At 61.6% G+C, this 26,386-nt stretch overlaps 1 protein-coding gene across 9 annotated transcripts in view; it reads right to left on the bottom strand.

The window, feature by feature from the left end:
* Window positions 1-13,579, bottom strand: part of LOC123585385 (maestro heat-like repeat family member 5) — a 31,193-nt gene extending 17,614 nt beyond the window's left edge. The window contains exons 1-11 of one of the 9 annotated variants that reach the window (XM_045453471.1): window positions 12,997-13,107; window positions 9,525-9,565; window positions 9,251-9,368; window positions 7,147-7,295; window positions 5,985-6,068; window positions 4,946-5,062; window positions 4,453-4,572; window positions 3,774-3,923; window positions 3,556-3,675; window positions 3,374-3,450; window positions 2,815-2,950 (exon numbers count right to left, since the gene is read on the bottom strand). In XM_045453471.1, coding sequence (XP_045309427.1) covers window positions 2,815-2,950; window positions 3,374-3,450; window positions 3,556-3,675; window positions 3,774-3,923; window positions 4,453-4,572; window positions 4,946-5,062; window positions 5,985-6,068; window positions 7,147-7,295; window positions 9,251-9,368; window positions 9,525-9,542 — 1,089 coding nt within the window. In that variant the 5' untranslated portion in view covers window positions 9,543-9,565; window positions 12,997-13,107. Of the gene's footprint in view, window positions 1-2,814; window positions 2,951-3,373; window positions 3,451-3,555; window positions 3,676-3,773; window positions 3,924-4,452; window positions 4,573-4,945; window positions 5,063-5,984; window positions 6,069-7,146; window positions 7,296-9,250; window positions 9,369-9,524; window positions 9,566-10,930; window positions 11,275-12,996 lie in introns of those variants that run through there. The other 8 variants (XM_045453470.1, XR_006706127.1, XM_045453472.1 and 5 more) reach the window with 8 other exon arrangements.
* Between the last annotated feature and the right edge of the window lie 12,807 nt (window positions 13,580-26,386).

Below are 26,386 nucleotides of genomic sequence, written 5' to 3'. Positions count from 1 at the left end.
CGAAAAAAGTCGATTGTGTTCCTATAAACCAGCAACGAGCAACTGAAAGCTAAACATTTAAATATCATTGGCAATATCAGAAGAAAACAGAGAGAGGAAAGACTCTGACAAAAGACGTCTGAGGCGAGCACACGGAAAACCGGCCAACGCTGCTGGGGGGTTTGAAGACGACCTAATTAAACGGAGAGGTGCGCCAGCGCCCAGCTTGCAACACAAACCGGTGTTAACGTGTCAGTCTTCCCCAAGTCAGTCTGTAGATTGGGTGCAACGCCAATCGAAACCCCAGGGTGCCGTTCACTCGAGGTTGAGCCACTCATTCTGTGACTCGCGCAGAGGTGCACAGAAGCCGGGAGAGCAGAAAACAGCTTTGAAGAAGATGACCCAAGTTGGGGGCCTTCACCCCTTCCTGTGGAACTACCAGGACCAACACCATGTGGCATCAGCAGACACGGCTCAGAAGAGAATAAACAGGCAGAAACGGAAACAGACACGCAGTCAGCTGGCTTTCGACAGAGGCGAACTTGGGACCCGGATGGGTCCTGAACAACCAAGGTGTCCGTATATGCGCAACGAGCTAAGCTTCAGGCTGTTCCTTACAGCAGATGAGAGTTGGCTCAGAAGCTGTCGCGGACCTCAGTGTGAAACCTAAGACCGTAAAACTTCCAGAAGAAAGCAGAGAAAAATCCTTGCGGCCTTGGCTTAAGGAAAGAATTCCTGCATACAACAGCAAAATCACAACCCACGAAGGAAAGAACAGATACATTGAACAACCTCAAAATCGAGAGCGTCCGCTCTTCAGAAAAGACCATTAAGACAAAAAGAAAGCCTGGAGACCGGGAGAAAATATGTTCAGACCACCTGGGTGATAAAGGACCCCCATAGCAACTCTAAAAGGGACTCTGGAAACTAATAAATAACGCAACTTAAAAATTGGACATGAGGGGGGCACCTGGGTGGCTCAGTCGGTTAAGCGTCCGACTTCGGCTCAGGTCACGATCTTGCGTCCGTGGGTTTGAGCCCCACGTCGGGCTCTGTGCTGACAGCTTGGAGCCTGCTTGGGATTCTGTGTCTCCCTCTCTCTCTGCCCCTCCCCCACTCGTGCTCTGTCTCTCAAAAATAAACATTAAAAAAAATTTTTTTAATGAGGCATAAGATTTGAACAGACACCTCACCAAAAAAAGATATAAAGATGGTCAAAAGCACACAAGAGGATGCTCCTCTCAGTAGACACACGAACACTGAAACCACCACTCACCACTGCACACCCAGGAGAATGGCCAGCGCTTACGACCGACTACACCGTGTGTTCACAAGGATGTGGGAGGAGCAGGGCTCTCATCCGTGCTGGTGGCAGTCAAATCAGCACAGCCAGTTAGAAGGCAGTTTGGCAAGTTAGACGCACACCTGCCTTATGGCCCGGACGTCCGGTCCTGGGTGTTTACCCAAAAAACAGAATCCAGGTCTGTACAGAGACCCACACACAAGTGTGCACAGCAGCCTGACTAGCAGTGCCCCTCGTGCGGCGAGCACATCAACACCCGGTGGGCATCCGAAAAGTCAGATACTGTGCCACAGGAACCCGGAATGAGCCGTCCGTACAGGCTGCAGTGTAAACGAATCTCCAGGTCGTCTGATTGGGAAGCGTCCAGGCAAAGCTAAGCAGAACCCCCATAATCCCACTTGCGTGAAATTCTACGAGATACCAACTATGATGACAATAGCAAGGAGGAGTCCCGTGGTGGCACACGGAGGCTTTGGGGGTGATAAACGTGTTCATCTTGGCTTTGAGGATAGTTTCACAAATCCAGGTCAAAACGTGTAGAACCATACACTTGGAAAAGTGCCATGTTTTGCGTGGCAGTGACACTTCGGTTGTTAAATCTGTCACCCAGACCCAGCTCCCGCCTGTGTCACGTGTCACAACCCGTGGCCTCCCCTCTGGTGCCCTGGCCCCTCCCTCCTGGGACAGGGCTCCAATTAGATGTTAGACTCGGGGGCCAGGCACCCACTCCCGGCTGCTGGACGCTCAGGACTTGACCTCCAAGCTCACGCTCCCCCGAAGCGGGCTGTCCACGGGCCAGCGATGGGCCGGCCGATGTCACGATTGAGCTCCCTCGGTACCAGAGCTTCCCAAGGGATCGGCTGAGCCCTCCCTGAGCCGCACCAGAGTATGCTTCTCCTGTGACCCCACCCCACCCTCTCAGCTCCCCACCGGGCCTCTCCTGAGAGTGTACCCCCAACTCTGGGCCCACAGTCTGCTCTCTGGGAGCCCAGCCTGGCCACAGCTCAGGTCCCTGCCGTGGCTCATCTCCACGCTGGCCTGCTGTTTCTTGCTGACCGGGGACTCCCAGGAGCTTGGCTGGTGGCATGTGGGTGCATGTGTGTGTCCCCGCCCACCGGGGGGTTCCAGGTAGGGAGCAGGGTCTTGGGAGGAGACCCCACGCTGGGCCTGCCGGTGGTGGGGATCCGAGCTGCTCTGTCTGCCCCACCCAAGGAAGAAACGCTAGCCCTGTTCGGGCAGCAGAAGCTGCTGAATAGGCGGCCGGAAGCGGCACACATCTGCGGAGTGCTGTCACTTCCTTGTCCCATCTGAATCACAGCACCTCAGGGGGCGGCATGGTCACCAGAGCCCCACTTGGGGGCAGAACTCAAGACTCGGGCTCCAAGGTCAAGACCAGCCTGTGGCAAAGCCGGGAAGAAACCCAGGCCGGGTGAGCTCTCTCCGGTGCTCCCCTCGCTCACACACGCGGCCGGGGCTTGGCAGGCCGGCCCGCACCCGGAACCCAGCACCCAGAGACGGGAACAGGCAGTCACCGTGACGTCCGGGGCCACGTCCGACGGAGGTAAACTGCTCCTGAGTGTCTCCGTGGGTGGGAGCGTGTACAGGCTCCGCAGGCAGGTCTGCAGGATCTGGGACTTGACCACAGGTTTGAGACTGGGCCGCAGGTTGCTGGAAGAAACACGGAGAAGATTCTGGACGTTTTCACAAGAGCCCACGGTTCAGGAATGAGACACCAGGCTGAAATGGATTCCCAGCGGGGAGAGGCCCACACAACTTAAGATTTACGAGTGGGTGTCACCAGGATCAGGGCCCAGAATGTGACCGGGGTCAAGGTCGAGGTTTAGCGTGTGGCCCAGGGTCAGGCTCAGGTTGTGACTGAGGCCTGGATTTGGTGTGTGACCAGGTTGGGGGTCGGTCTGTGTCAACATTAACGACCTGTCTTGGATAGGAGACGAGGCTGACGGTGCGTGGCCTCAGCAGGGCCAGCCCCGTGTTCCTGGTCCCTTATTCACATCCCGTCTCCTCACATGTGGCCCCCACCCCCACGCAATGACTTGGCCTGTCTTCTTTCTGGACCCCAAGAAGAGTTACCTCAGTCCCACAATGACCAATATGATCTTCTCCCGGAAGAGGGTGGTCAGGAAGTTGGGCTCCTTCTGAAGGATGCACTGGGGGGGGGGGTGGGGGGGGAGTCAGAGTGCCCGGTCGTTTCAGCCTCCTGGTCCCGCTGGCGGCCCTGGGAGCCCCCGGGAGCCCCCGCAGGCATCGCTCACCAGGAGGCACTGGATGAGCTCCGGGATCTGAGAGAATTTGTAGCTCGGGGTGCTGTTCTGCCTGAGAGCCTTCAAAAGCATGATGGTGGCCGAAAGGAAGCTGGTCTTGAGGATCTTGTCCTGTCCGCATGGAGTCCGGGGAGGGTCAGTGGGCCGGCCCCAGTCAGAGGACACGCGGCCCCCACACCCCCCGCCGCCCCGGCCGTGGCCGCGCTCACATAGCGGCTGCAGGAGAAGTAGTATACCATCCTGGACACGATGTTGTCCACCCAGGGCAGGATCTGCGCCCCGGCGTGCGCGGCCATCTGCCCGTAGCAGAGCAGGGAGGTGCTGCCAGCCCATCTCCAGTGCGTGTCCGGCTCCGGCTGCTGCGGACAGAGTGGTGGCCGCTGGGGAATCGGCTCTCTACCTGCCGCCCTCCACGGGAGGGCCCTCCCCGCGTGCGCCTCAGGACCGCGGCCCCGGGCCCCGGGCTCTCTGCCCTCTGGCTGGAGGTACTGCTTCTCGTCCGGGGGTCTCTGTCGCTCATGTCTCTTCCCAGCGGGGTGCCCAGGACTAGCAAAGCACAGATGCTCCACGTAAACCCCCAGGGCGGGAGCACAGGTGGACACACAGGACCCGGGCCACACGCCCCACCTGAAAATCAAGGCAAGCCCACACGGCTCCCGACCGTCAGACCCAACGGAGGCTCTGGATCCCGTGTGGGGCCCCAAGGACAAGGCTCAAAACTCCCGGGCCGCAGCAAGAACGGAGGTCTGACACCTACACACCAGCCCCTCAGGAAGGTGGGCAGGGCAGGGGTCACCCCCATGTTTCCAACGAGGAAACTGAGGCTCAGAGCAAGCCAGCACCTATCCGGGCCTCTGGCCCCTGCCGCCCCCGCACTGCCCTCTCTACCTGGCTGTCTGGGGATGTGAAGACAGTCCTCAGGAACCTGGTGCGGCCCACGTGCTCCAGCGTCGTCCACACCTCCTGCATGTGCCTGGAGGACACAATGCCGATGGCCACGGCAATGCCCTGTGGGCCAGAGACGCCGTGAGCTCGTCCCCACGCGGCAGTGCTGGACGCGGCCTGCCGTCTCCTCCCCACCCTCCCAGGGGCCCTGCAAAGGAAGGTGGGCGAGCCCCACCCCTGCCCTGAAGGGCGTGTGTCCCACTGGGGCCGCCAGGGCGGGATGGAAGCAGGACTCGGCCGTGGACAGGTGCCCGAGATCACCTCCAGACGGCACCTGCACCGCAGCCCCTTGTCGCTCGGCACAGCGCTGGGGGCCGCGGGAGCCCCACCAGATCGTGGCGTGAAGGGTGGGGTGTCCATCTGCCGTCAAGCAGCGACGTCCGCGCGGGGGGCGGGGCAGGGCGGAGGGGCGGGGGTGCCGAGGGCTGCCACCCACCTCCCGCTGGCCGGATGACTGGTGGGACAGCTCCAGGAGGCTGGCCAGGTGCCTCCTCACCAGGTCCACACAGGCGCACTCTCGGAGGATCAGCCCGTAAAAGCGGAAGAGGAAGGTCTGGGGGGAGGGAGGAGGGGGCGGGTGTGGGACGGGGCACGGGGGCAGGGGCGCCACCACCGCAGGGCGAGGGGCGAATGAATTCGCAGAGCTTGTCCTGAGCACCTTCCCGAGCTGCGCGGCTCCTGCCTCAGGCTGCTGCGCCCACTGTCTGCTTGAGGCCGCAGGAGGCGCGGGGGCCGCCGCAGCACCCCCTCCCCGCCCACCTTGAACTGCTTCTTCGCCGCCAGACCCTGAGCGCCAAGTTTCGTGGGTCCTGCAGCGCGGTACCCAGATGCCGTGTCGGCTGCGGTGCCTCGGTTTCCCCGGAGGCTCCCGCGGTTCCCACCCCCCCACCCCGCCCCAGGCACACCCAAGCCGAGCCTGAGCGCCGTCCTGTGCAGGGCCGACCAGTCACAGCGGACCTCCCCTCCCGCCCACCTCAGGTGTCCCGGGCAGAGCTGCGCCCCCCTGCCCCCCAGCCTCATTTCGTGCGGGCGCAGGAGGCTGCTTTCAGGGTCTTCCGGAATTCCCCTTTATCTTTCTCCAGATGAAAATGTGTAGTTTCTACATCGGGCAACACAACTTGAACAGAGTGCACTCCTGATTGTCACCGATGACCCCACTGTCGAGCGTGGCTCCCTCACTAGAGCGTAAGCCTGCCGCCCTTGCCTCCGCCGCATCCCTGGGGCCCGGAAGAGGGCCTGGCCAGCTGGGAGCCAGGGCTCAGCGAACACGAAGTGGCCCCGAGGCCACCGTCCCCTTGCAACAGCACCCCTCGCGCCTTCCCGGCATCGTCCGTGTGCACAGAGCTTCAGATGGCGACAATCACTTGGGAGGCGGGGAAGGGGCCTGAGCGGCCGCGGGCTCTCTGCGGTCACAGCCTCCCGGGGGCTCTGAGCACACGTAGGAGACCCCGGGAAGCCCCACCCCAGGCACTGACCTTCTCCAAAGGCTGCTTGAGTTTTAGGTTCAAGGCCGCCAGGAGCTCCTGGAGGCCAGCGTTGGGCACCTCTTTCCTGATGAGCTGTGGGCGGAACACAGTGTTCAGGCCCCACCCGACCCTCCGGGGGAAGCTGGACCCCCGCATCTGCTGGGAAACCCCAGGGATGAAAACTCGGGGTGGGCACCTGTGGGTGAGCAGAGAAGACAAGCCACCCCCCAAAGGGTAAGGAGATATTTGCCAGAGGGCTGTGCCCACCTCTGCTTGGTCCCTGGCAGCCCCCCACCTGCGGGATACCCCTGCACCCCTTAAGCTGGCTGGGGAGCCTGTGACACTCTGGCCCTGCCAGTGTCCCCCAGCCCTCTCATGCTGCCATCTTGCTGACCTCAGGGCCTTTGCACGGGCTCTTCCCACTGGCCGGATGTCCCTCCCCCCCCTGCTCTGAAGCAGAGCAGGAACCTGGCCATCAGCCAGGTTCCAGGGGCCCGAAGCCAAGCTGTGTGTGTGCTTAGAGCCCGTCTCCCTCTAGGCACACATCCGTGCTGCTGTCCCTCGTACTCAATTCTGTCTGTCGGCCCCGAACTCCTGAAGACTCTGCAGCAGGAAGGTAGAGGACAGGGGCCCATGGGGGGGGGGGGCCCACCCAACCTGGGAGCTCAGCCACCGCCGGTGGTGGCTCAGGCCTTCACGCTGAACAGGCCAGAGCGTGTGGAGCGTCAGGGAAAAGCAGGGCCTGGCCCCCCACGATGGCAGGAGTCCTGAGCTGGGGAGCCTCCTGCGGCCCACAGGTTGGGAGGTCCCCAGGCACAGAGGTGGATCAGACACCTCCCTGTCCTCTCCAGTCCCCGGGGCCTAGAGCCGGGGGCAGGCTGGCTGCCTCCATGTGGCTCCCTGGCCCGCGCCTGCCGCCAGGCCCCAGTGGCAACGTCTGAGCACCAGCTGGCAGGGCCTCTGTGCCCCACCTGCCCCTCCGCTTGTGGCCCAACACCTTCCTACATCCCGGCACCTTCTGCCACACGTCCCTGAAGGTCAGGGGCTTTGGGGGCTGCCGAGGCCGGCGGGAGCCAAGCGGCAGTGCGGGCCTCGGGGCTCACCCCCTGTGAGCCCTGGAGTGGCAGAAGGTAGCGTCCCGCACGGACGAGCAGGGCTCCTGGGGTCCCACCTGGGTGTGCTCCCGGATGTGGCACTGGACAGCCTCCAGCGCCTGGCTCTTCTGCAAGGCCGACATGGTCCTGATTTTGCTGACGAGCGCTTCCTCCCAGAGGGATCCGTCATTGGGGGGCTTGCTCGTGCTCACCCTGCCTAGGTGCTCTGCAAAGGACAGAAGAACAGTCTGGTGCCGGGGGCGCCAGACAGAAGCCTAGACCCCCCCCCCCCCCCCCCCCCCCCCCCCCCAGTTCTGGCTCCGGCCGGGCCCTTCGGTCACACGGCCCAAAGGACTTTCTTGACAACGCATCTGCAGGGAAACCGGTGTGAGCGCAGCCAGGAGACAAAACACAGAGGGCAGACGCCGCCCCGGGTGCCAGGGCACAGCCCCCCGCAGAGCCCAGCCAGCCAGGCGGAGAGAACACGCCTCGTGACGGGAACGCACAAAACGCCAGCCCAGGAGAACGCGGTCCCAAAGGAGTCGCTCATCGTTTGGAGTAAAAAAGTAACCTACGTCCCTGCCCTACTTCTCACACCAAAATAAATAGCAGGCAGTTACGAAGCTTGAATTTCCGAATGGCAGCTGTGAACATGCCGAGCAGACGTGGCTTTGTTATCCGGAAACCCCAGAGTAGAGGTTCTGAATACGACACAAAGAGGCAAAAGGGAAAACGCTTTTAGACTCAGCGACGTCAGCTTAGGGCCCAAGCATCGTTACAGCCCACGGAACGGTAAACTGGGGAGGCGTCTACACGGGACGTCTACGACAGAAGGCCAGTATCGATGCTCCAGACCCTTGTAGGTCAGGAGAGCGTTGAGCCACCGCAGGGAAGGGGTGGAGAGGTGCCCAGAAGAGACCCTGGTGACCAGTAAAGAGACGAGAAGGCCGTTCAGCAGCGATACAAGGAAAGCAAATGAAAACCACAGGGAGACAGGACGTTTCCCGCCAGGTTTTCGAGGCACAGGTGCGGAGGAGCGAGGGGTGGAGACGCCGTCCCAGCACTGGGGGTGGACACAGGGACCCGTCCTCTTTGAAAGATGACAGCACTCCTTTCTCGAGCGTACATCAAAACCGTGTTCCGAGCCACTCGGACAACCAGCTTCCCGGCTCACGAGACACAGCCTGGGAGCCTTCTGAGAACCAAATCTTCTAACACGGTTTACAGAGGTGATCAGTGCTGCTTTGATCGGGAGAAAGCGGGGGTGGGGGGTGCGAGACCAGCGCCCCCCTGGGAATGGAAACAAAGTCAGGCCTGGGGTCAGCCTCAGGGTGGGTCCCACGCTGCCGGTCCCTACCGCGGGCCAGGAGCCAGCATCGCCCGGTGGTCCACGGTCTCGGGGCTGCTGGTGGGCCCACGCACACCCCACTTCAGGACCCCCCCAGCCCTGGCTGACACCCACAGCCAGGGCCACCGCTCGAAGCCAGCGCCAGGCCCAGGCTTAAGGCGGCTTGTGAGGTGGCCTCACTTGTGGTGCTGACCTGCTGCCGTCTGGGTCCATCTGCTGTTTCATTCATTCATTCATTCATTCAATGAAAGCTTGTTGGGAATCTATTACTTGCCCAGCACGAGAACCGCAAATAAACAACAAATGCTCATGTTTACAGCACTCTCGAGGGGCCTGTGCCCCCAGAGCAGGTGGGGGACCACCCTGCCCCTCCCTGTCAGGGCCACAGGAAGCCGGTGGCACAGAGGCAGTGCCCTTCCCCCCCCGACCTGCCCCCGAGCAGCTGTGGACCCTGGTCTCTTCTTGAGGGTGGCCTGGGTGGCTGTGATCCTCCGTGGTGCTGCAGGCCAGCAGGGAGAGCAAGGCCTCCAGAGCAAGCCTCACCTGCTTTGTCAGACTCCAGAGACAAAGCCCTTCCAGAAGTTTCTGTCAGGTGTGCATGGAGGCGGCCCTCAGCACCCGGCAGACACAAGGCCACGGCACCCTCCGTCCCGCCCTTGGCTCTGCACCCACACCCTGCACAGAGCGGACACTTGGCAAATGGAAGCCAAGTGACCTGAAACAAACGGCCGGGGGAAGGGACGTGCTCCGAGCCTGGAGGGGACCAGGACAGTGTTGTCCAGAGACCGCCCACTGGGCCCCCGATCCCCACAGCCCCCAGCCCACCTGCTCACCAATATCCAGCTTCTGTTCCCCTGTGGGCGACAGGCAGTCGGACCTCCAGTGGGGACAGGAGAAACCCTCACTGGGTGTGGCCACCATGGACAGCGTCACCTCCCTGGAGAGCAGGTTCTGGGGTGGGGACAGAGGGCAGGACCAGTCAGACTTGCCGAAGAGAGGCCACACCACACTGGGGCCCCCACCTCAGTTACCCCAACCATACCAGGGCCCCACCCCAGTCACCCCAACCTTATCAGGACCCTACCCCAGTCAGTCACCCCAACCTACCAGGGCCCCCTCAGTCATGCAGCTCCGTGAGCTCTGGGGACCTAGGGAAGGAGAAAGGATGAGCTGACATTCAAGGCCATCGGGTCCTCACCAGCCCCAAGCTCCCCTTCCCAGAGGCTCGGGTTCCACATCCCGAATCGGGCCTCCCACTGTCCAGACACCCACAGCCCAGGGGCATCGTGGAGGGTCAAAGGAGCTTCACCAGAGCTTTCCCAGGATGCAGGGGGACCAGAGCCCAGGCACCCACCGCTCCCTCTGACCTGGGCCTGCGTGGAGGAGTCATGTGCTCTGACCGGCCTTGCAGCCCCATGGCAGCCCGGGGCCCTCCTCTGCCGTCACGTCTCCCTGGGCCGTCCACACCCGCCCACCCTTCCACCAGGCTCCCCAGCATCAGGGGATGGCGAGGGGCCCGCTTCCAGGGCACCTTCTGGTTCAGAGGGCCCGGGACAGGCCAGAATGTGCATTTCTTAGAAGCCTCCAGGGGACCCCGATGCTACCAGTCTGGGCTCCGGGCCATCCCTCTCTGGGCTGGGCCCCCGGCAAGTGCTCTCCCCCAGGACCCTGGCCCGGGGGCTCCTCCTCCGGGAGAGAGCGCCTCCAAGACCATCAGCCACACTAGGGCTCTGGCATCCCTTTGACCCCTCCCACCTCCACCTTAACTCCTGGTGACTCCCCAAAACTGTCCTCTCCTCCGCCCACTGCCCCCTCTCTCCCTGGGCCCCAAAAGGAGCCTCGCGCATCTCCTGAGCCCAAGTCTCTCTTCCCGGCCTCTGCTCCAGTCTCCCGGAGAGCTGGGGCCCCGCTCTGGGTCCCTCCCCACCAGAGGCAGGGGTGTCTGCACCCCAAGTCCCCAGTGTGTACAGGAATACGTGAAGGCAGGTGAACCCGTGAGTCCATGCCCTCTAGCAGGAGCTCCTGAGGGTGAGCCAGAGAAAGCCTCCCCCCAAGCAGGGGCAGGGGCCCCGTCCGTCTGGGCTCTCACACCCACCGGCACAGCGCCAGGGAACAGGGGTGCCAGTTGGCTCTCGGGGGAGCCTCCTGTACTTCCCAAGTACCCCCGCCCCTCCTTCCCTCACTCGACAGATGTCCGGTGTCCTGTGCACAGGCCTGGAGTAGGTGACAACCGACAGCCACAGCCCAGCCCTGCCCTCCGTCCCGGGGCCACCTGTAGCCGGCACCCCAGATCCCAACATCTGACCCCCCTGTTCGCCCAGACCCTCAGCACCCTGTCGCTTCGGGGCCCGCGTCAGCCCCCTCCCTCCCCACCCTGGTCTGAGCTGGCTGCTCCCTCATCTAGGGTCCCCGAGACTCCTTCCTGACCCCAGCAGGCCCCGCTTTTGCTCCCGCCTGACTCTTGGTGATACACTCCTGAGGGCGCCCTCAACACCCCATGCACAGGCACTCACCTCCTCCAAGGCCCTTGTGACCTGCACTCTGGCTATGGGTTCTGGCCGGGAGGATGTTGGTGTTTGGGGGAGAGAGTTCTTCCTGGAGGTTGAACCCCAGGTTGAACTGGTCCCCAAAGCCCTTTCCGTGGGTGAGACGAGGGCCACTGTCACCCATTCCCAGCCTGGGGTGGGGGCCAGGTTGTTGGCAGTGACAGTGGGAGCAGGCCTGGGAGGCTTCCTGGAGTGGGTGAGGTGAGACCCCAAAGTCCGTGAAGGGGACAGCGGACCCCAGGAAGTAATGTTCAGGGGCCCTGAAGTAATCAAATCCCAAAGAGGATGATTCGGCCAGAGACGGCAGAGGTCAGCTAGGTAGGAAAGCAGCTGGGGGAGGGGAGAGCATGGGCTCTCCCGCTGCTCGCTGATCTCCCCCAACAGGGATGGCCCCCCACCTGCAGGGCCCTTCCTCTCCCGCCACCACCACCAGGGGCAGTGACCCACCCTCCGAGTTACCCACTGCTCTCAAAGGAAGGAACCACCCCAGTCCCCCAGGACCCTGTCAACTGCTGCTCCCTGCCTGGTCCCCAGGGTCCACACTCAGAACCCTACCTGCACCTTGGCACAAGCTACTTTTGTCCGGAGCACGCCTTCCCTGTCGCCTGCATACCCCTCCACTCCGTGCTCCCTTAACCTGCTGGCCCTCTGCTCTGGCCCCCACCCACTCCCCCCCGGGGTTCCCTTTATGCCTCCCTCCCCGGGCCATGAGGTCCCAACGGGGAGCCTGCCTTGCTAAACACACGCTTCGGGGACGCTGGGAATCAACTCAGAGACGAGCTTCAGGCTAATCCACGAAATCTCGTGTAAAAGATGCTATTCACGAGTAAAGACTGTTGAAAAGGTTGTGAAAGATAACGGCCCCCAAGAGAGGGAATCTCAGCTAAGACCCCCAGAGTGCACACAGGTGCACATTTCTGGGAATTTAATCTCTGGAAAACGAGAAATGCGTGAAAAATCTACCTACTCGAGGGTGCTTCGTGGATTTAAAAAGCTGTGTTCCAAAGTAGAGGAAGGAGGGGCAGTGATCCAAAGTCGGGTTTCTAAAGACTGTTCAACGACGTGGGGAAATGCTTAGGAGCCCACAGGGAGTAAAAAAATTCGATGACTCAAATTTACAGTCAAAAGTCATCTCGGGGTGTCGGGCTTCCAGGGGATTCTGTTTCCTGTACCCTTTGCAACATTTTGCAACCTGTGTTCCGAGGTCCGGGGACCCTGAGGAGACAGGGAGGGATCAGGCCCCGGCCTCGAGGGTGGGGCTCTGCTCAGGCCTGGGAGAGGCCGGTGTTGGGAGAGGTTCACAGGGGGGCAGGACGTCAGCCCATCCCCAGCCCCTGCACAAACCAGCAGCGTCCTGCAGACATCTGAGCCGCTGGGAGGCAGTGACAGCTCGAGGTCACCCAGCCCTAGAGGCCCTGACACGCCGCCACCAGATGGCAAAGGGTTTATTCTCCGAGAAAGCCTAGGGGAGATTTGGAGAACATTTATGGATTCACGGGGTTGGGAGCCAAGCCAGGCCGAGGTGACCCAGAAGGGCCTTCCTCCAGTGACCCAGGGAGACCGCGCAGCGGGGGGCAGGAGCAGCTGTGTGTCTGGCTTTCCCCAATGCCGTTTGGAGGTCAGCAGGGGCCCCGTGGACGTCATGCAGACCGGAGGCCCCTGTCAAAATCGTCTGTGATTGTGAGTGTGGTGCCCTGAGTGCTGGGGGGCATCTAGAAAGGCCTGTGGCGGGGGCACCTGGGGGGCTCAGTCGGTTGAGCATCTGACTTCGGTTCAGGTCACGATCTCGCGGTTCGTGAGTTCCAGCCCCGTGTCGGGCTCTGTGCTGACAGCTCGGAGCCTGGAGCCCGTTTCAGACTCTGTGTCTCCCTCTCTCTCTGCCCCTTCCCTGCTCCTGCTCTGCCTCTCTGTCTCTCTCTCTCTCTCTCTCAAAAAGAAATAAACATTAACAAAAACTTTCGAAAGGCCTGTGGGTGTGGCTCTAGCTGCACATTTACGGGCGGCTCAGCTGTGCCTCAGGTCAGGGTGGATACCTCCGGGCGGCCTTCCTTCCGTGAGTCTCCGAGTCTCTGATCCCAGGGCTCAGTGGGGACACGTCTCCTGAGAAAGTGGGTCCAGAAACCGCGTTTCCCCAGCTGACCCTGTTTCCCAAACAGCCACCCTGTCCTGAGAATTCCATCCCCAACCGACATCATGGGCAGTTGAGGGCCTTCCGGGCGCGCATGGCCGCGGGTTTGCTCCTGAGGCCGAGAGGGACCCCAGCCTGGACGCTGACCCAGACAGACGGGCCCGAGACGGCGGTGCCCACCCTGCCTTGTCGCAGCAGGGAAGCGGCAGTCAGGCCTCGCTCGAGGGGCCCCTCTTTGGAGAGACCCCTGCCTGCTTCTGACCAGCACCATGAAGGCCCTCGAAGGCGTGTGTCCCCGGCACCACCATCCGGGTGCTGCCCGGGGGCCAGGCCCCCAAAAGCCTCGAGTATATAAAACGGGTGCAGACTTGCTCCCACCTGCCCATGGGCGTATTCCGTGATGGCCTCCCCTTGAGGGGCACTCGGAGGTGCAGCCACACCCACTGCCCCCCGGGGGAAGCCAAGCCCCTCCCTGGCAGTGCTCCCCAAGGGATCTTCTCCCCACCCTCCCACCCACCTCACCACCCCCCAGGGCTGCTCAGTGACTGAAAGCAGCCTCCGGCTGGGACAGACCAGGGGTCCCCTCCCTGGCAACTGCCACAGGGGGCCTCGGCCGCGCCCTCCACCGGGACCCCCCCCCCCCCCTCCACCCCAGACCCACCAGCAGGTGCACTGCTGAGCCTTCCTGAGAACAGGGTGACGCGTAACTCCCCTGAGGAGCCTCCACCTGTTAAGAGTTTTTATTGTAAGAACTTTCTCCTGGGCCGCTGGAAGAGGTCCCCTTGAGAGTGCTGTACGTCCGTCACTGTCTCTGGGATGCTCTCCAGGGCATCCCTGATCAACAGTGGGGCTCTCCAATTCCCCAGGCAGAGAAAATCCCAGGGCTGCAGACCGCGGAGTTAGAAAGAGGCCCCCTCCCCTCGGATGAGCTCGGGGTGAGGCCCCAGAAGGTGCCGCTGCCCTGGAGGAGAGGCAGGCGGGCAAGCAGAATGTGAACCGGCTCCTTGAGGCCACCGTAGCCACCAGCAGGGGCTGATAAGGGATGGGGCCCCAAGGAACCTGGGGGTGACCCCACAAGCGGTCCAATGGGGGGGTTCCTGCCATGAGTGCCGTGAGAGAGGTGGGTCCCGGGCTCAGAACGGGGGGCCTGTGGGCGGCTGGCCTGAGGCCTCCACCAGTGAGGCCATCGGGAGGCTGGGAGCCCAGTGTAGAGAGAAAGCCCCAGAATGAGGCCTCCCCCAGGACAGGCAGCGGCCGCTTTGTTGGGCAGTTTGAAAGCTGTGGCCCGAGGAACCTTCTGCCGGGGGGGTGCTTGTCTCCCCACTTGTGCCCCCCACTCCCTGTCAAGGCCCACAGCTCTTAGCTCTGGAGGGTATTGGTGGGGAGGGTGGGGCGGGGTGGGGGACCCTGATGCAGCCCTGTCCAGGCTCTGGGGCACTGTAGGGACACATAAAGGGCTTTCCCAACCCCCGCAAGCCCTTTGGACCATTTGCCACGAGAAGAGGGGCCAGAGTGGCCCTGAGATGTGTCGGAGCGGCGGGGGGCGGCTCGCTAAAGACCCTCAACACCTCCAGATCGCAGTCAGGTGGAACCGAACTTTCAGGCCACACTGTGGGCACGTGTCCCTCGAGGGCCCCACATCTGAACGGGGACCTCAGTTCCTGGGCCTCCGGCGGCACGTGCCATCTCTGTGATGACGAGGGCTGTCTGGGGAAGAGTGGCTGGTTAGGGGGGAGGGACTGGGCACTGGCTGGCCTCTGCTTCAAAGCTCTGAGCAGAAAGGCCACAGGCAGGGGCCACGGGCACGCTGGGACTGGGCGGGCAGCCACCTGGAGGGTAGAGCATGCAGCCCAGTGGTGGTTCTGAGTGGAAGTGGGGGGCGCCAGGGCACTGGGAAGTACCCCACTGGCAGGTCCCTGCCCAGCCCAAGGGCTTGGTGCCCCCAGGCCCCGTGCTCAGTGGGTGCCCCTCCCGAGGCTGGGAGCACGGCATGGGGGCTGGGAGGCATCCTGCTGCCAGGAAGGGGCATCCTGGAGGAAGCGAGGGGCTGGGGGAAACAGGCCTGAGTTCGGCTGGAGAAGGAGGGCTGCAGGGCGGCCAGGGTGCATTTGCCCAGGAGCCGGCGAGGCCGGTGACAACCCGCGTCAGAAGTCAAGCAGCGGCCAAGACTCAAAGCGCCAATTTCTAGACAGGAGAGTGCAGGTGCCCGTGGTGTGGCCATCGCCCTGCGGCTGGGGGGCCAAAAATCTGAGGAAGCAGGAGGATGGCCCTCACCCTGGAGTGGGTGTGGAATCAGGAGCAGCCTGGGAAGGCTTCTTGGAGGAGGCAAGAGAGGGACAGAGGGCCCTGGGTGCTCTTGGGGGGGACCACTGTGAGAGGAGGGGCGAGGATGGGCAGGCCGAGGTGGGGGGGGTCATGGGGGGTTTGACAGTGGCAGCGGTGGGGAGAAGGGGAGGGGCATGGGGTGGGGCTGGGGGGAAGGAATCCCACCTCGACACCATAACCGCGAGGCTTTTGGAGACAAGTGGGCTGTGTGGCTGCTCGGTGGCAGGGGCAGGGCGAAGGGGGCAGGACAAGCAATCTGAGAGATGGGGACAAGCCCTGTTGTGGCCAAGGTCGAGCTGCATGTGAGTGACCGCAGGGTGCTGGGGGAAGGCAGCCAGGGGCAGAGGGGTCCCGAGTCAGCGGCATGGAGTGGACAGAGTGCTTGGGGAAGGCTCGGCTCATGGGGCCTCCCAGGCAGCTGTCCAAGGGCCGTCCACCCTCCAGCCCCTCGGAGGGGATCCGCTCTCAGGGCTGCAGCTGACAAGGCCCCTGCCTGCCGCACGTCCTCACAGCCCCTGAACCCGGTGTCAGTTCCTCAGCACGCACCCATCACTGCCAGAGTTTGAAAACCCAGAATCAGGTGCACAGAAATGGAGACGGCAGACGGAGCAGTGTGGGGGCTCCGGCACCCCCACCCGGAGGGACCCCTGGGCAGAGGGAGGCCCTGAACCGCAGGAGCCCTGGGGTCACACTGGGGAGCCTGGGAACCCAAGCGTGTGCCACGGAGGGGGGCCGCCTCTGCACCTGCGGTTGGTGACTCTGTGAGCCTTACCAGGCTGACTTTCTCCCTGCCGCCCAAGGTCCGCGTGGAGCTGGGGAGGCAGGGTGTGGGGGCCTCACGGCTTCAGATGGACGGACCCCTCCCTGTGGGGAAGAGGTGGGATGGGAAAGACACAGGCCCCGCTGAGTCCCGTCACAGCCCACGGCTCCCCGCGACAGGCTGTCACCATCTGACTCACTTATTCCACATATGATCATTGAACACCCAGAATGTACTGTCCCCCGTCAGCTCGGGAAAGGAAGAAAAGGGGGGCTCAGCCTGCCAGGGAGGCAGACTCCTAAAGCAACAGTCATTCAAACGCGCCCAGTGGAAACCGTCCAGGTCTGCCGGGGAGAATCAGGGCAGGCTTCCTGGAGGAAGGGGCATTGGAGCTGGGGCCTGAAGCAGAGGGAGGAGCTTGCCAGACTGCGGCACGCGACTGGGGGGGAACAGCGTACAAAGGCATACAGCAGGGGAAGCCGGTCCAGGGCCCAGAGTGCTGTGTGCAAGGGTGAAGCCCGGAGAAGGGGGTGCTTGGGGGGCCGCATGTGGCCCCCACAGCGGGGCAGGGGGCGAGTATCCTTTGCAAACGCAAGGCTTTGGATTCGGGTTTTGCCTTTTGGCAGAAGGGAGGCTTCTGGGGCTTCAAAGCAGCAGGAAGGAGCAGGGTATTGGCCACAGGGAGATGGCGCCCGGTTGCCATCAGACTCGGGCTTCACGCCGCACTTGAGACAAGGCAAGAGGCCTCAGAGGCCCTTCCCGAAACTCTCCTCCTGGGCCCCGGCTCTGGGTCCTGCTCTGCCCGCAGATGGAGAGGGAGGGAAGGCCAGGAGGGGCAGCCTTCTCGGCAGAGGGAGGGCGGGGGGGGGGGGTGCTTCAGGATGTCTGCAGCCAAGCAACCCCAGGCCAGGGCTCGCCCCTGCGGCGGTCAGCCCGACCAAATCCCCCAGGGCCCCTCCTGCTCAGGGCCTGGGCTCAGCTGTGCTCCCGCACCGCATGCTGTGTGGCCTCGAGCAGGTCACTGAGCCACTCTGTGCCTCAGTTGCGTGTAAAACATCAGCCGTGGCATAGGGTTGTGATGAAGGTAAACTGAGCATTTATTTGTAAGCCGCTTGTCAGCGTGCTGGGGCAGGAAGACAGCGAAATAGGATGACTGAGGACTTGGTGCTTATACTCACCAGGCTAGCGTCGGGGGGGTGGGGTGGCTGGGCGACCTGGGCCAGGTCCTGTCCTCAGAGTGGGTAATCAGGGAAACGGTGGCCAGGACGGTGACGTCTGGGCAGACTCAGGAAGAAGCAGAAGCCTGCGGTTGGGGGGCCGCCGGAGGCCAGCGGGCCGCACGGCTTCTCCTCACTCCCTCCCGTCTCCTCTCCTTTCTTCCCTCGAGTATCAAATAAGCACCCAGCGTTGGGCACCCAGAGCACAGTGGGTGAGGGAGAGCCGTGTCGAGGGGCTGCTGCCGATCCGTTGAAAGCCAAGTTGCAGTCGCCTCCAGTCACCTCTGGCACATGTAGGACGCCCCTCCCCCATGTCCCTCTTTCACCTGCAGGGTCCCAGCGGGTCCCTACCACGAGCCACCACTGGGGCCTACCAGAAAGAAGGCGGGGACTCTGCCCGCCAGCCCCAGCGGGAGGGGAGAAACAAAGGGGCTGACGAAGGGGGTGCCGGTGTGCTTGCCAGGAGCGTGGAAGTCCCCAGAAGGCCGGGTGCCAAGCCAGGCGAGCAGAGGGACAGGCGTGCGCCTTCAGGCCGCGTCCCCATATCAGGTGGAGACACTCTTGTGCCCATCCCCTTGGGCCCCTCCCCTGCTGATGGAACCCCATCAGAAGGAGACCCCCCCACCAGGGGGAGGCGGAGCGTGTTGGCTCCGAATGCTGCTGCTGTCACCCCCCCGCTGGCCCCCCCGCCTCACCAGCGATGGCCTGGGACATGGCAAGGGCCTCTGTGCCTGTTGCTGTTGAGAGGGTTCCCTGCTGGGGCCGCTGGTATGACCCGGAAGCAGCGGTGTGGGTCGAGGCCCCGGGGGCCCCTGGAGAGGCTGGCACTCAGCAGCGCCCCCACCTGGTCAGGTGTCCCTGAGCTAGCCAAGGAGGGCCCAGCCAGAAGTGCGGTCAGCCGACGCGGCCCAAGCCTGCCTGGATGAGATAGTCTTCCTCTCACAGCATCAGAGGTCGGAACGGGCAGCCCGGAGCCCGTGTAGACAGTCCGTGCCCCTCCTGCCTCCCGGCTGAGAGCGGGAAGCCGGTGGGACCTGCAGAGTCGACGTTATTGTTCCTGGGGGTTCCGTGGGGACCCCCTTCCTCTCCCACCTCACTGCCTGACCCCGTCGTCACTGGCTCCACGGACACCACGTCCTCATCACTGCCAGGACACCTCCTTTGCACTGTGTTTGCTGGTTGGGGTCTGTCCCCTCACTGGACCGTGAAGCCCCAAAATCACCTCTGGCCCCCAGCACCCTGCAGCGACGTCAGTGGCACTCAGGGACCAGATGATGCGCGGGACAATAGACCGTCACCTCCAAGGGCTTCCTGCGGGCCGGGCACCCCCCAGGAGCGTGGGCCCTGAGGTCAGACCCTCAGTCTTCCTGGAGCCTGTCACCAGCTTCTCTTCGGCTCAGCCGGGTCTCCCAGACACCAAGCGGAGGGGACCCACCATCACTAACAAGTTATTGGGGTCGTCATGCTTCACTGCTCTGTCGTGAATAATCCAGCAACTCTGATCACAAAGGTGTTGTTTCTTCAAGGACCAAGCGTGAGGTGACAGCTGCAGAGCCACAAGGGTGATGTCCCTCCACCTCCCAGGGTTTGACAGTCACTTGACAATTCCTTCACTTTTCCCTTGGCCACCTCCTCAAGGCTGAAATTACCCCCCACCCCGTCAGCAGGCTCCTTCCAAAGGACCAGCTTGCTTTGGGAGAAGCTCTCTCGGGCCCAGAGAGGACTTTCGTGACCAGTCTCCTGCCTCCTTGACAGAAGTCCCTTCCACAGCGTCCCTGGCATTCCAGGTTCTGGTTGGTTACCTCCAAGGCTGGGGAACTCACTATCTCTCCAAACATGTAAATGAAGCAGGGAGGGAGGCAAGATAGGGGTCATCTAAGACCCCAGATAACCCATCAAGGGCAATGGTAATGCAGAACCCCCCAGTCTCCCCAAAGCCATAGAGGTTTTGAAGAGACCCCTTTACGAGACCTTTCCCTGCGTAGAGTTGGTGGGCACGGGTGGCCCTGCCGGTCTCCAGAGAAGAAGTGAGCCACTGGCACAGAGGAGGGAAGGTACGCTCAGCAAAGGGAAATAACCAGGCAAGTTGGCCCGATGGAGGAACTTGACGGGAGCTGTGTTCAAATCCTAGTGCAGCAGTGGTGGGAAAAGGCCAACCACAGGCCACGCCCCCATTAGCCCAGCCAGGGCCTGTCCCATCCCCATTCTCCCCTCCCTTCCCCAAGGCGTGCAGTCAGGGATGGGGGGCCTCCAGGAGGGGCTGCCTACACAGTGGTGGGGGGTTGTGGGGGTCGTGGGGTCGTGGGAGCCACGGGGTGAGGGAGGGGGAGGTTTCCAGCTGCGCTGGGTGTTCACACGTGTCCTCCCTGCAAGGCAGGCAGACCAGCTGGGCCGCACGGGGGTCCCCGCCTGGGTGCTGCGTCCTGTGTCCTGTTCCACCGACCTGGGCACCCCTCCCACCCCCAGTTCTGCACGGTCTTGATCACTGCAGCGACGTCGTGATAAGCCTCAGAGGTGGGTAGATCGATCCCTGACTCCTGAGTCTTCTTTTTTGAAAACTATTTCAGCTATTCTAGGAACTATTCTGGTTCCTTGGCCTTTTCCTGTAAATTTTAGAATTTTGGAAGAATCTTGTCCACAGCTACAAAAAGTCCTTGTGGAAGTTTGACAGGAGTTGCCTTAAAACTTACATAAATTTGTGGAGAATTGACATCTTCACCCTGCTGACTTTTCTAATCCATGAATATGGTATGTCGCTTCTTTTATTTAGAGCCTCTTGAATTTCATCAATCTTTTGTATTTACGGCAGACAAGGCCTGAACATGTTCTATTAAATTTATACCTAAGTATCTCATTTCTTCCCCAGCAACTGTAAATGATATTTCTATTTCTGTTTCCACGTGTTCATTGCTGGTACATAGAAATACACAACTGATTTTTTTTAATTTTTTAATGTTTATTTATTTTTGAGACAGAGCATGAACAGAGGTGGGGTAGAGAGAGAGAGGGAGACACAGAATCTGAAACAGGCTCCAGGCTCTGAGCTGTCAGCACAGAGCCCGACGTGGGGCTGGAACCCACGAACCGTGAGATCATGACCTGAGCTGAAGGCAGATGCTTAAGCGACTGAGCCACCCGGGCGCCCCACACAACTGATTTTTGTGTGTTGATCTCATTTGTGACCTTATTGAACCCACTTATTAGCTCGAAAGGTTTTTTTTGGTAAATTCCTTGGGATTTTCTACACAGACGATTGTGTCATCTGTAAATGAGGATAGTGTTATCTCCTCCTTTCTATCTGTACGCCTTTTATGTATTTTTCTTGCTTTATTGCAGTGGCTAGAACTTCCAGTATTCCTGATCTTAGGAGGAAAACGTTTGGTCTTTTACCACTGGTGTGATGTTAGGTGTAAGTTTCTTGTAGACTATCAGGTCGAGAGAACTCCCTTCGATTCCTATTTTTCTGCAAGTTTTTATCGTGACCAAAGTGTTACATTTTCTCAACTACTCTTTCAGTATCAAGAGACGTGATCATGTGATTTATCATCTTGGCCCATTAATATGGTGAATTACATTGCTTATTTTCAAATGCTGAGCCAGCCTTGCACCCCAGGAACAAGCCTCTCGGTCACAGTACATGATTATTTTTATACACTGCGACATTCTATTTGCTTCTATTTTGTTAGGGATCTTTGTATCTATATTTATGAGAGACACTGATCTGTGTTTTTCCCTCTTCTTTCTTCTTTCTTTCTTTCTTCCTTTCTCTCCTTGTTTCTTCCTTCCTTCCTTCCTTCCTTCCTTCCTTCCTTCTTTCCTTCCTTTCTTTCTTTCTTTCTTTCTTTCTTTCTTTCTTTCTTTCTTTCCTTGTTTCTTCCTTTCCTTGTTTCTTTCTTTCTTTCTTTCTTTCTTTCTTTCTTTGCTTGTTTCTTTCTTTCCTTGTTCCTTCCTTTCCTTCTTTCTTTCTTTCTTTCTTTCTTCCTTTCCTTGTTTCTTTCTTTCTTTCTTTCCTTCTTTCTTTCTTTCTTTCTTTCTTTCTTTCTTTCTTTCCTTCTTTCTTTCTTTCTTTCTTTCTTTCTTTCTTTCTTTCTTGTACTGTCTCTGTCTGGTAGTACTAGCTTCATAAAACAAACCTGGAGGAGATGAGGAACTGAGCCCAGGAAGGAAAATGACAACGTAACACAATGTAGCACAAGGTGCAGTGTAGGGGGGTAGGGGGTGGGGGGTGGGGCTGTCCTGGGAGGGGTGCACATGGAAGTACCCAGCCTTTTGGAAGAGAGGGAAGGGAAAGAATAAGGGGTGCTTCTGGGGACACGGCAGGAGCGGGCCCCGCACATGGGAGGAAGGGGAAACAGCAGGAGGAAGCCTGCATGAACAGACTCGGAAGGCTGGACTCATCTCAGAACTGCTGCAAGGACCAGAGCTGGAGACTCGGGGGTAGGAAGGGTGTGACGGTCCTGCCCCTGGTCCTGACAGTGAGGGTCCAGAAGTAAGGGGGGATGGGGTCATTCTAGCATACCTAAGCCCCGCCCCCATTGGGGAGCCCACCTGCCATCGCAGAGCTGTGAGGACAGCAGGAAACAGGGCCAAGGCGGAGGCTGCAGGCAGGTCCAGGAGGAGAGAGGAGGGGTAGCAGGAGCCAGACAGGCTGAGGATCCCCAGGAAAACCTCTAGGGAGGCCTGAGGTTGGGGCTCCAGGAAGGCTTGAGATTCAATGGGGCCCGGGTCGCTGCAGGTGAAGGGAAGCACGTATTCTGGTTTTCTGGCCGAAGGTGAAGAAACGCACGTGAGCCAGAGCTCGTGCCCGGTAAGGGTTGACTCCCCGTCAAAACCCGCAAGATGTTCCGACCAGAGCCCCACACGGACACAGGGAAGAAGGAATGTGGAAATGAACCTGCAGGTGGATGGGGCAGTGGTCACCTGCCTGCCACCAGACTTAGCAGGGTTTCCACGGACAAGAATTATGTGCATTTTGATGGGTGTCCCAGGGCCACAGAGCTGCCCGCCGGTGGAAGTCGGAGGTCTCCCGGGAGGGCGGCCGCACCCCCCGCCGGGGGACCCGGGCGCAGAGGGCCTGGCCGCACAAGTCTGGGCTCTCTGAACAGCTGAGTCCAGGGCACAGACTGGCTGGCATCTTGGGGGGCAGGCCCCGAGTCCCCCACACACACACATCCGGGCACCGGCACCACCCAGCCCCACATCCAAGGCCAGGGGACGGAGGAGGCCATGAGCAAGGGTTCAGTCTGTGGGCCGGGCCCAGAGGCCCCGCCGGTCCCCAGCCCCTTTCTGGACTTCCGTGTTCACAGGCAGGTGGCACCTCTTGGACGAAGGCGTCACCGGCTAGTTGGGGGGGCTACAGGCAGCCATCCACAGCCCCCTGGGCCATTCCCCTGAGACTGACCTGACTGTCCTTCAGGTGCCCTCACTGAAGGCAAGGGAAGTGTGGCCTCCTATGTGGGGATGGGACAGGGAGTCCCCCCCACCCCAGGGGCTTTGATCCGCATCACCATGACAACATTTGGAAGGCCTGTTAGAAATTCACTTTCCACTCCTTCCCTCGCAAGAGTCCACAGGGCAGGCCTCAGGCACAGCCCAGGAGTCTTTAACCCAGGTCCCCGAGGGCTGGGGTGACCATGACGGGAGCCCCTGGGTTGGGGGGGTGGGTCAGCTGCCCCCAGGGGGGCTGAGGCCCAGGGAGGGAGTGCAGAAGGCAAGAAGAAGGGCCTGCCCTGGAGCGGGGCTGGGGTGCCACTGTGGGGGCAGGGTGGCTGCAGGCTCAGCCCCAGCCCCGCATCTCAGCTGGTGTGGGTTTTGTGGGAGGGATCCCTTCCCGCGGTTGGATAAGCACCCAATTGGCCCTGCGAGGGAAGCAGGCTGGCTCCCCTGGGATCTCTCCTGGCAACAATTCCCTGCAGCTTCGGGGCTCGGGAACCACACCCCTGCAGTGACTCTGGCCTCTTCCTGGAGACCCCTCACAGCCTCTGGGGCCCCTAGGGCTCCCGGATGAAGGCCGGGGAAGCCAGAGCTCCCGCAACCCTGGGACCCGGCCCCTTCACCCAGCGGTCAGGCCCAGCCGACCAGCCCCTGCCCCTCCCGGGGATGTCCCCTGGGTGAGGCGCCCAGCACCCGGCAACAGAGAGCGAGCCGCGAATGTGACTTACAATGTTCTGGCAACCAGAGAAATTCATTTAAATCACACATTTTATTTAACCCGGTAAATGCACAGCATTGCCAGTGAGGAAGTGGTCAGCGTCAGGCAACACGCCGCCCCGACCATCCTTTGTGGGATCTGCAGGGCTGGGAGCAGAACGTGGTTTGGGGGCCGGCTCTGCCCTGGGATGAGACCCCCCCCCTCCTCCTTCTGGCTTTTCAGAGACCGCCCCATCCCCTCCCCAACGGCCCCAGCATTGGCATGGGGGCAGGCGAGGGGGCGGGCAGGGGGGAGGCAGAGCAGGAGGAGGGAGGAGGCTGCGGCCCTGCGGGCTCCTGGCTCTCCTCTCCCTCCCACGCAGCTCATCGGGACGCTGGCACCGAGACAGCGCAGAGCTGCTCTTAGCGCCGCAGCCCCCCCACCACCACGGCAGCCCCGCTCCCCTCCGCCCCCCACCCTCCATGGTCTGGGCCCCAGGAGCGAATACCAGGGGAGGACTCTGCAGGTGTGACGGTGACCTCACGGCTGCCACCGCAGAGATGGGGAGACTGAGGGGGAGGACGGGAGCCCAGTGAGTCTGCGGGAGGCAGGCACTCTGACCCATGTCACTGCTGGGGGCCCGCGGCCAGCGCGGAGGCCACAGCTGCCCAAGCCACACGAGGAGGGGGCTCAGCCGTGCCGCTGGTCCTGGTCGTCAAGGGAGAGGCGGAGGGAGGGGGCAGCTGTGAGGGCACGGGGGATGACGTGAGGCCACTGGGGGCCTTTCTGGACACTGATGTCAGCCCGGCTGGGATGGTGACAGCAGGAGGGGCCACCGTGAGGAACAGGACAGTGGCGGTGATGGGACCACGAATGATGGAGATTTCTGATCACCACCCCCTTGCGCCTCCTGATGGATCCGGAACCCCAGGGGCCCTTGTCAGCCCCTGCCCCCGCTGCTCCCCATACACGCCTACCCCCTCCCTCCACACACACCCCTACCACCCTCCACACACACCCCATACTACACACACGCACACACACACACACACACACAGGTGCCTGAAACTCATCCATCAAGGATGCCATGGGTACCACAGCCTGGTTCCCATGGCAACACCTGGATGATGGGGCAGGGGAGAAATGCAGGAACACACTAAATAAGGAACAACAACTTCCAAAAACGAGCATCCAGGGAGAAATAACCACAGAGGGATGGCCCTGGAAGGGCCTTTAAGGCCAGGCCAGCGGCAGCCAAAGGAAGCTTGGACGCAGAGATGCCCGACGGCTTCACACGTCAGATTTCGGGGGGGTGTTGAGGTCCGGGGCCCAGGAACTGGAGTCCTAGGGGGCGTCCCAGCCCCAGACCCCGGGCCACATCACCGCCCCCCCCCCCCCGCCGCCGGCCGAGCAGCCTCGTCCCGTGCCTCTGTCCCCACAGGCGCCTATCTCGGAACCCCACAGCCCCAGACAGCAGCGCTGTCTCTCTTCTTGACCCGGAGCCCCGCACAACGGCGATTCACCTGCGCACAGGAGCATGCCCCAGTTAGGGTCTCCTCGGAGGCTTCGAGGAGCAGCGGGAGCACACGGGTTCCTTCTTGACTGCGACGGGCTCCGGGAGATGTGGGGTCTGAGTGGACCGCCAGATCTTGCTTCAGCCGGGGGTCGGGGGAAAGCGACGCTTCTGCTCTCCAGGGCCAGGTCTGAACGTGCACCGACAAGAATTCATTACGGACGTGGTTTCAGGGCGCCTCATCCAGGCCAGGCCCTACTTCCAGGGCTGTGGGGGCCCTCCCCAGCCCCACGGCCTGGGATCCCCAGCTCCCTGTGGCCGGAGGGGTCACGGTTTCCTGTAAAGTCCTCCTGGCCTCGGTTAGGTGGGGCCAACGTCTCTGGCGGGTCGTGCACAGAGCAGAGCTCCCCGGGGGGGCTCTCTGAGCGCCGCGGGGGGCGCCCTCCCATTCCACGGTGAGGGTCTCCCTCGCCCCCATTTCCCGAGTGTGGAGACAGACTTTTTCCGGCGGAACTCTACCAAGTACAGGGCAAAACAGAGACAAGATAATTACGGGGATAACAGAGGCTAAAAATAGCCTCCTTCACAGCCCAGACTCCTGGCAATGGAAGACGCCAGACACGGAGGAGAGAACGACAGAGAGCAGGGCTTTGGAGGATGAATAGAAGTCTGGCGGACGGTGGCCGGTCCCTGCGAGGGGGTGGAGGCAGCGTTGTGGCTCCCGGTGCGCCATCCAGAGGACTGAGCAAGCGAGGCGTCAGAGGGCCTCAGAAGTCCCCGGTCTGACCCTCCTTCTAGAGCCATCCGGTTACCCTTGGGGCGGGGTGCTCGCTCCCTCATCAAGTAGCTGATGTCTTTGGGGAACAGCCTCTAAACAAGACGCCCCTCTTCCGGGTGCCTGGGCCGGAGCCTGGCACGCTCTGTGTGGCACCAAAGCTCAGAGGCGGGGCAGAGGGGGGCGCGGCTGGCGCGTGTCCTCCCGTGGGTCAGAGCCAAGCTTGGGGCCCAGCCGTGGACGGGGGAAGGGATTCGGAGAGGGACGCCGGGCCCCGCCCCCTGCCCCGGCCCTTTCTGGGCCTGAGCCGAGGACGCTGTGCTCAGAAGTCATTCAGGTGGGGCTGTGCCCAAGGTCCAGGGCTCCTGCAGAGGGCAGGTCCGAGGGAGGAGGCGTTCTGGAGCAGTGTGCACAGGGGTGGGCGGCAGGAAATAGCTGGGGAGAGCCAGGCAGAGGGCGGGGGCCTACGGGAGGGAATGGGGCGGGGGGGGGGTGGCAGGAGGAGGTTTGCTTCTAAGGGATTCTGGAAGGACAAAGTGGCTGGCAGGACGGGAGGGGCCAGAGGAAGCTGCACA

This window comes from Leopardus geoffroyi, chromosome C3 (assembly GCF_018350155.1).
Source record: "Leopardus geoffroyi isolate Oge1 chromosome C3, O.geoffroyi_Oge1_pat1.0, whole genome shotgun sequence".
NCBI lineage: Eukaryota > Metazoa > Chordata > Mammalia > Carnivora > Felidae > Leopardus > Leopardus geoffroyi.
The sequence above is the reverse complement of the archived record's forward strand: the minus strand, read 5'-3'. Positions and strand labels throughout refer to the sequence as shown.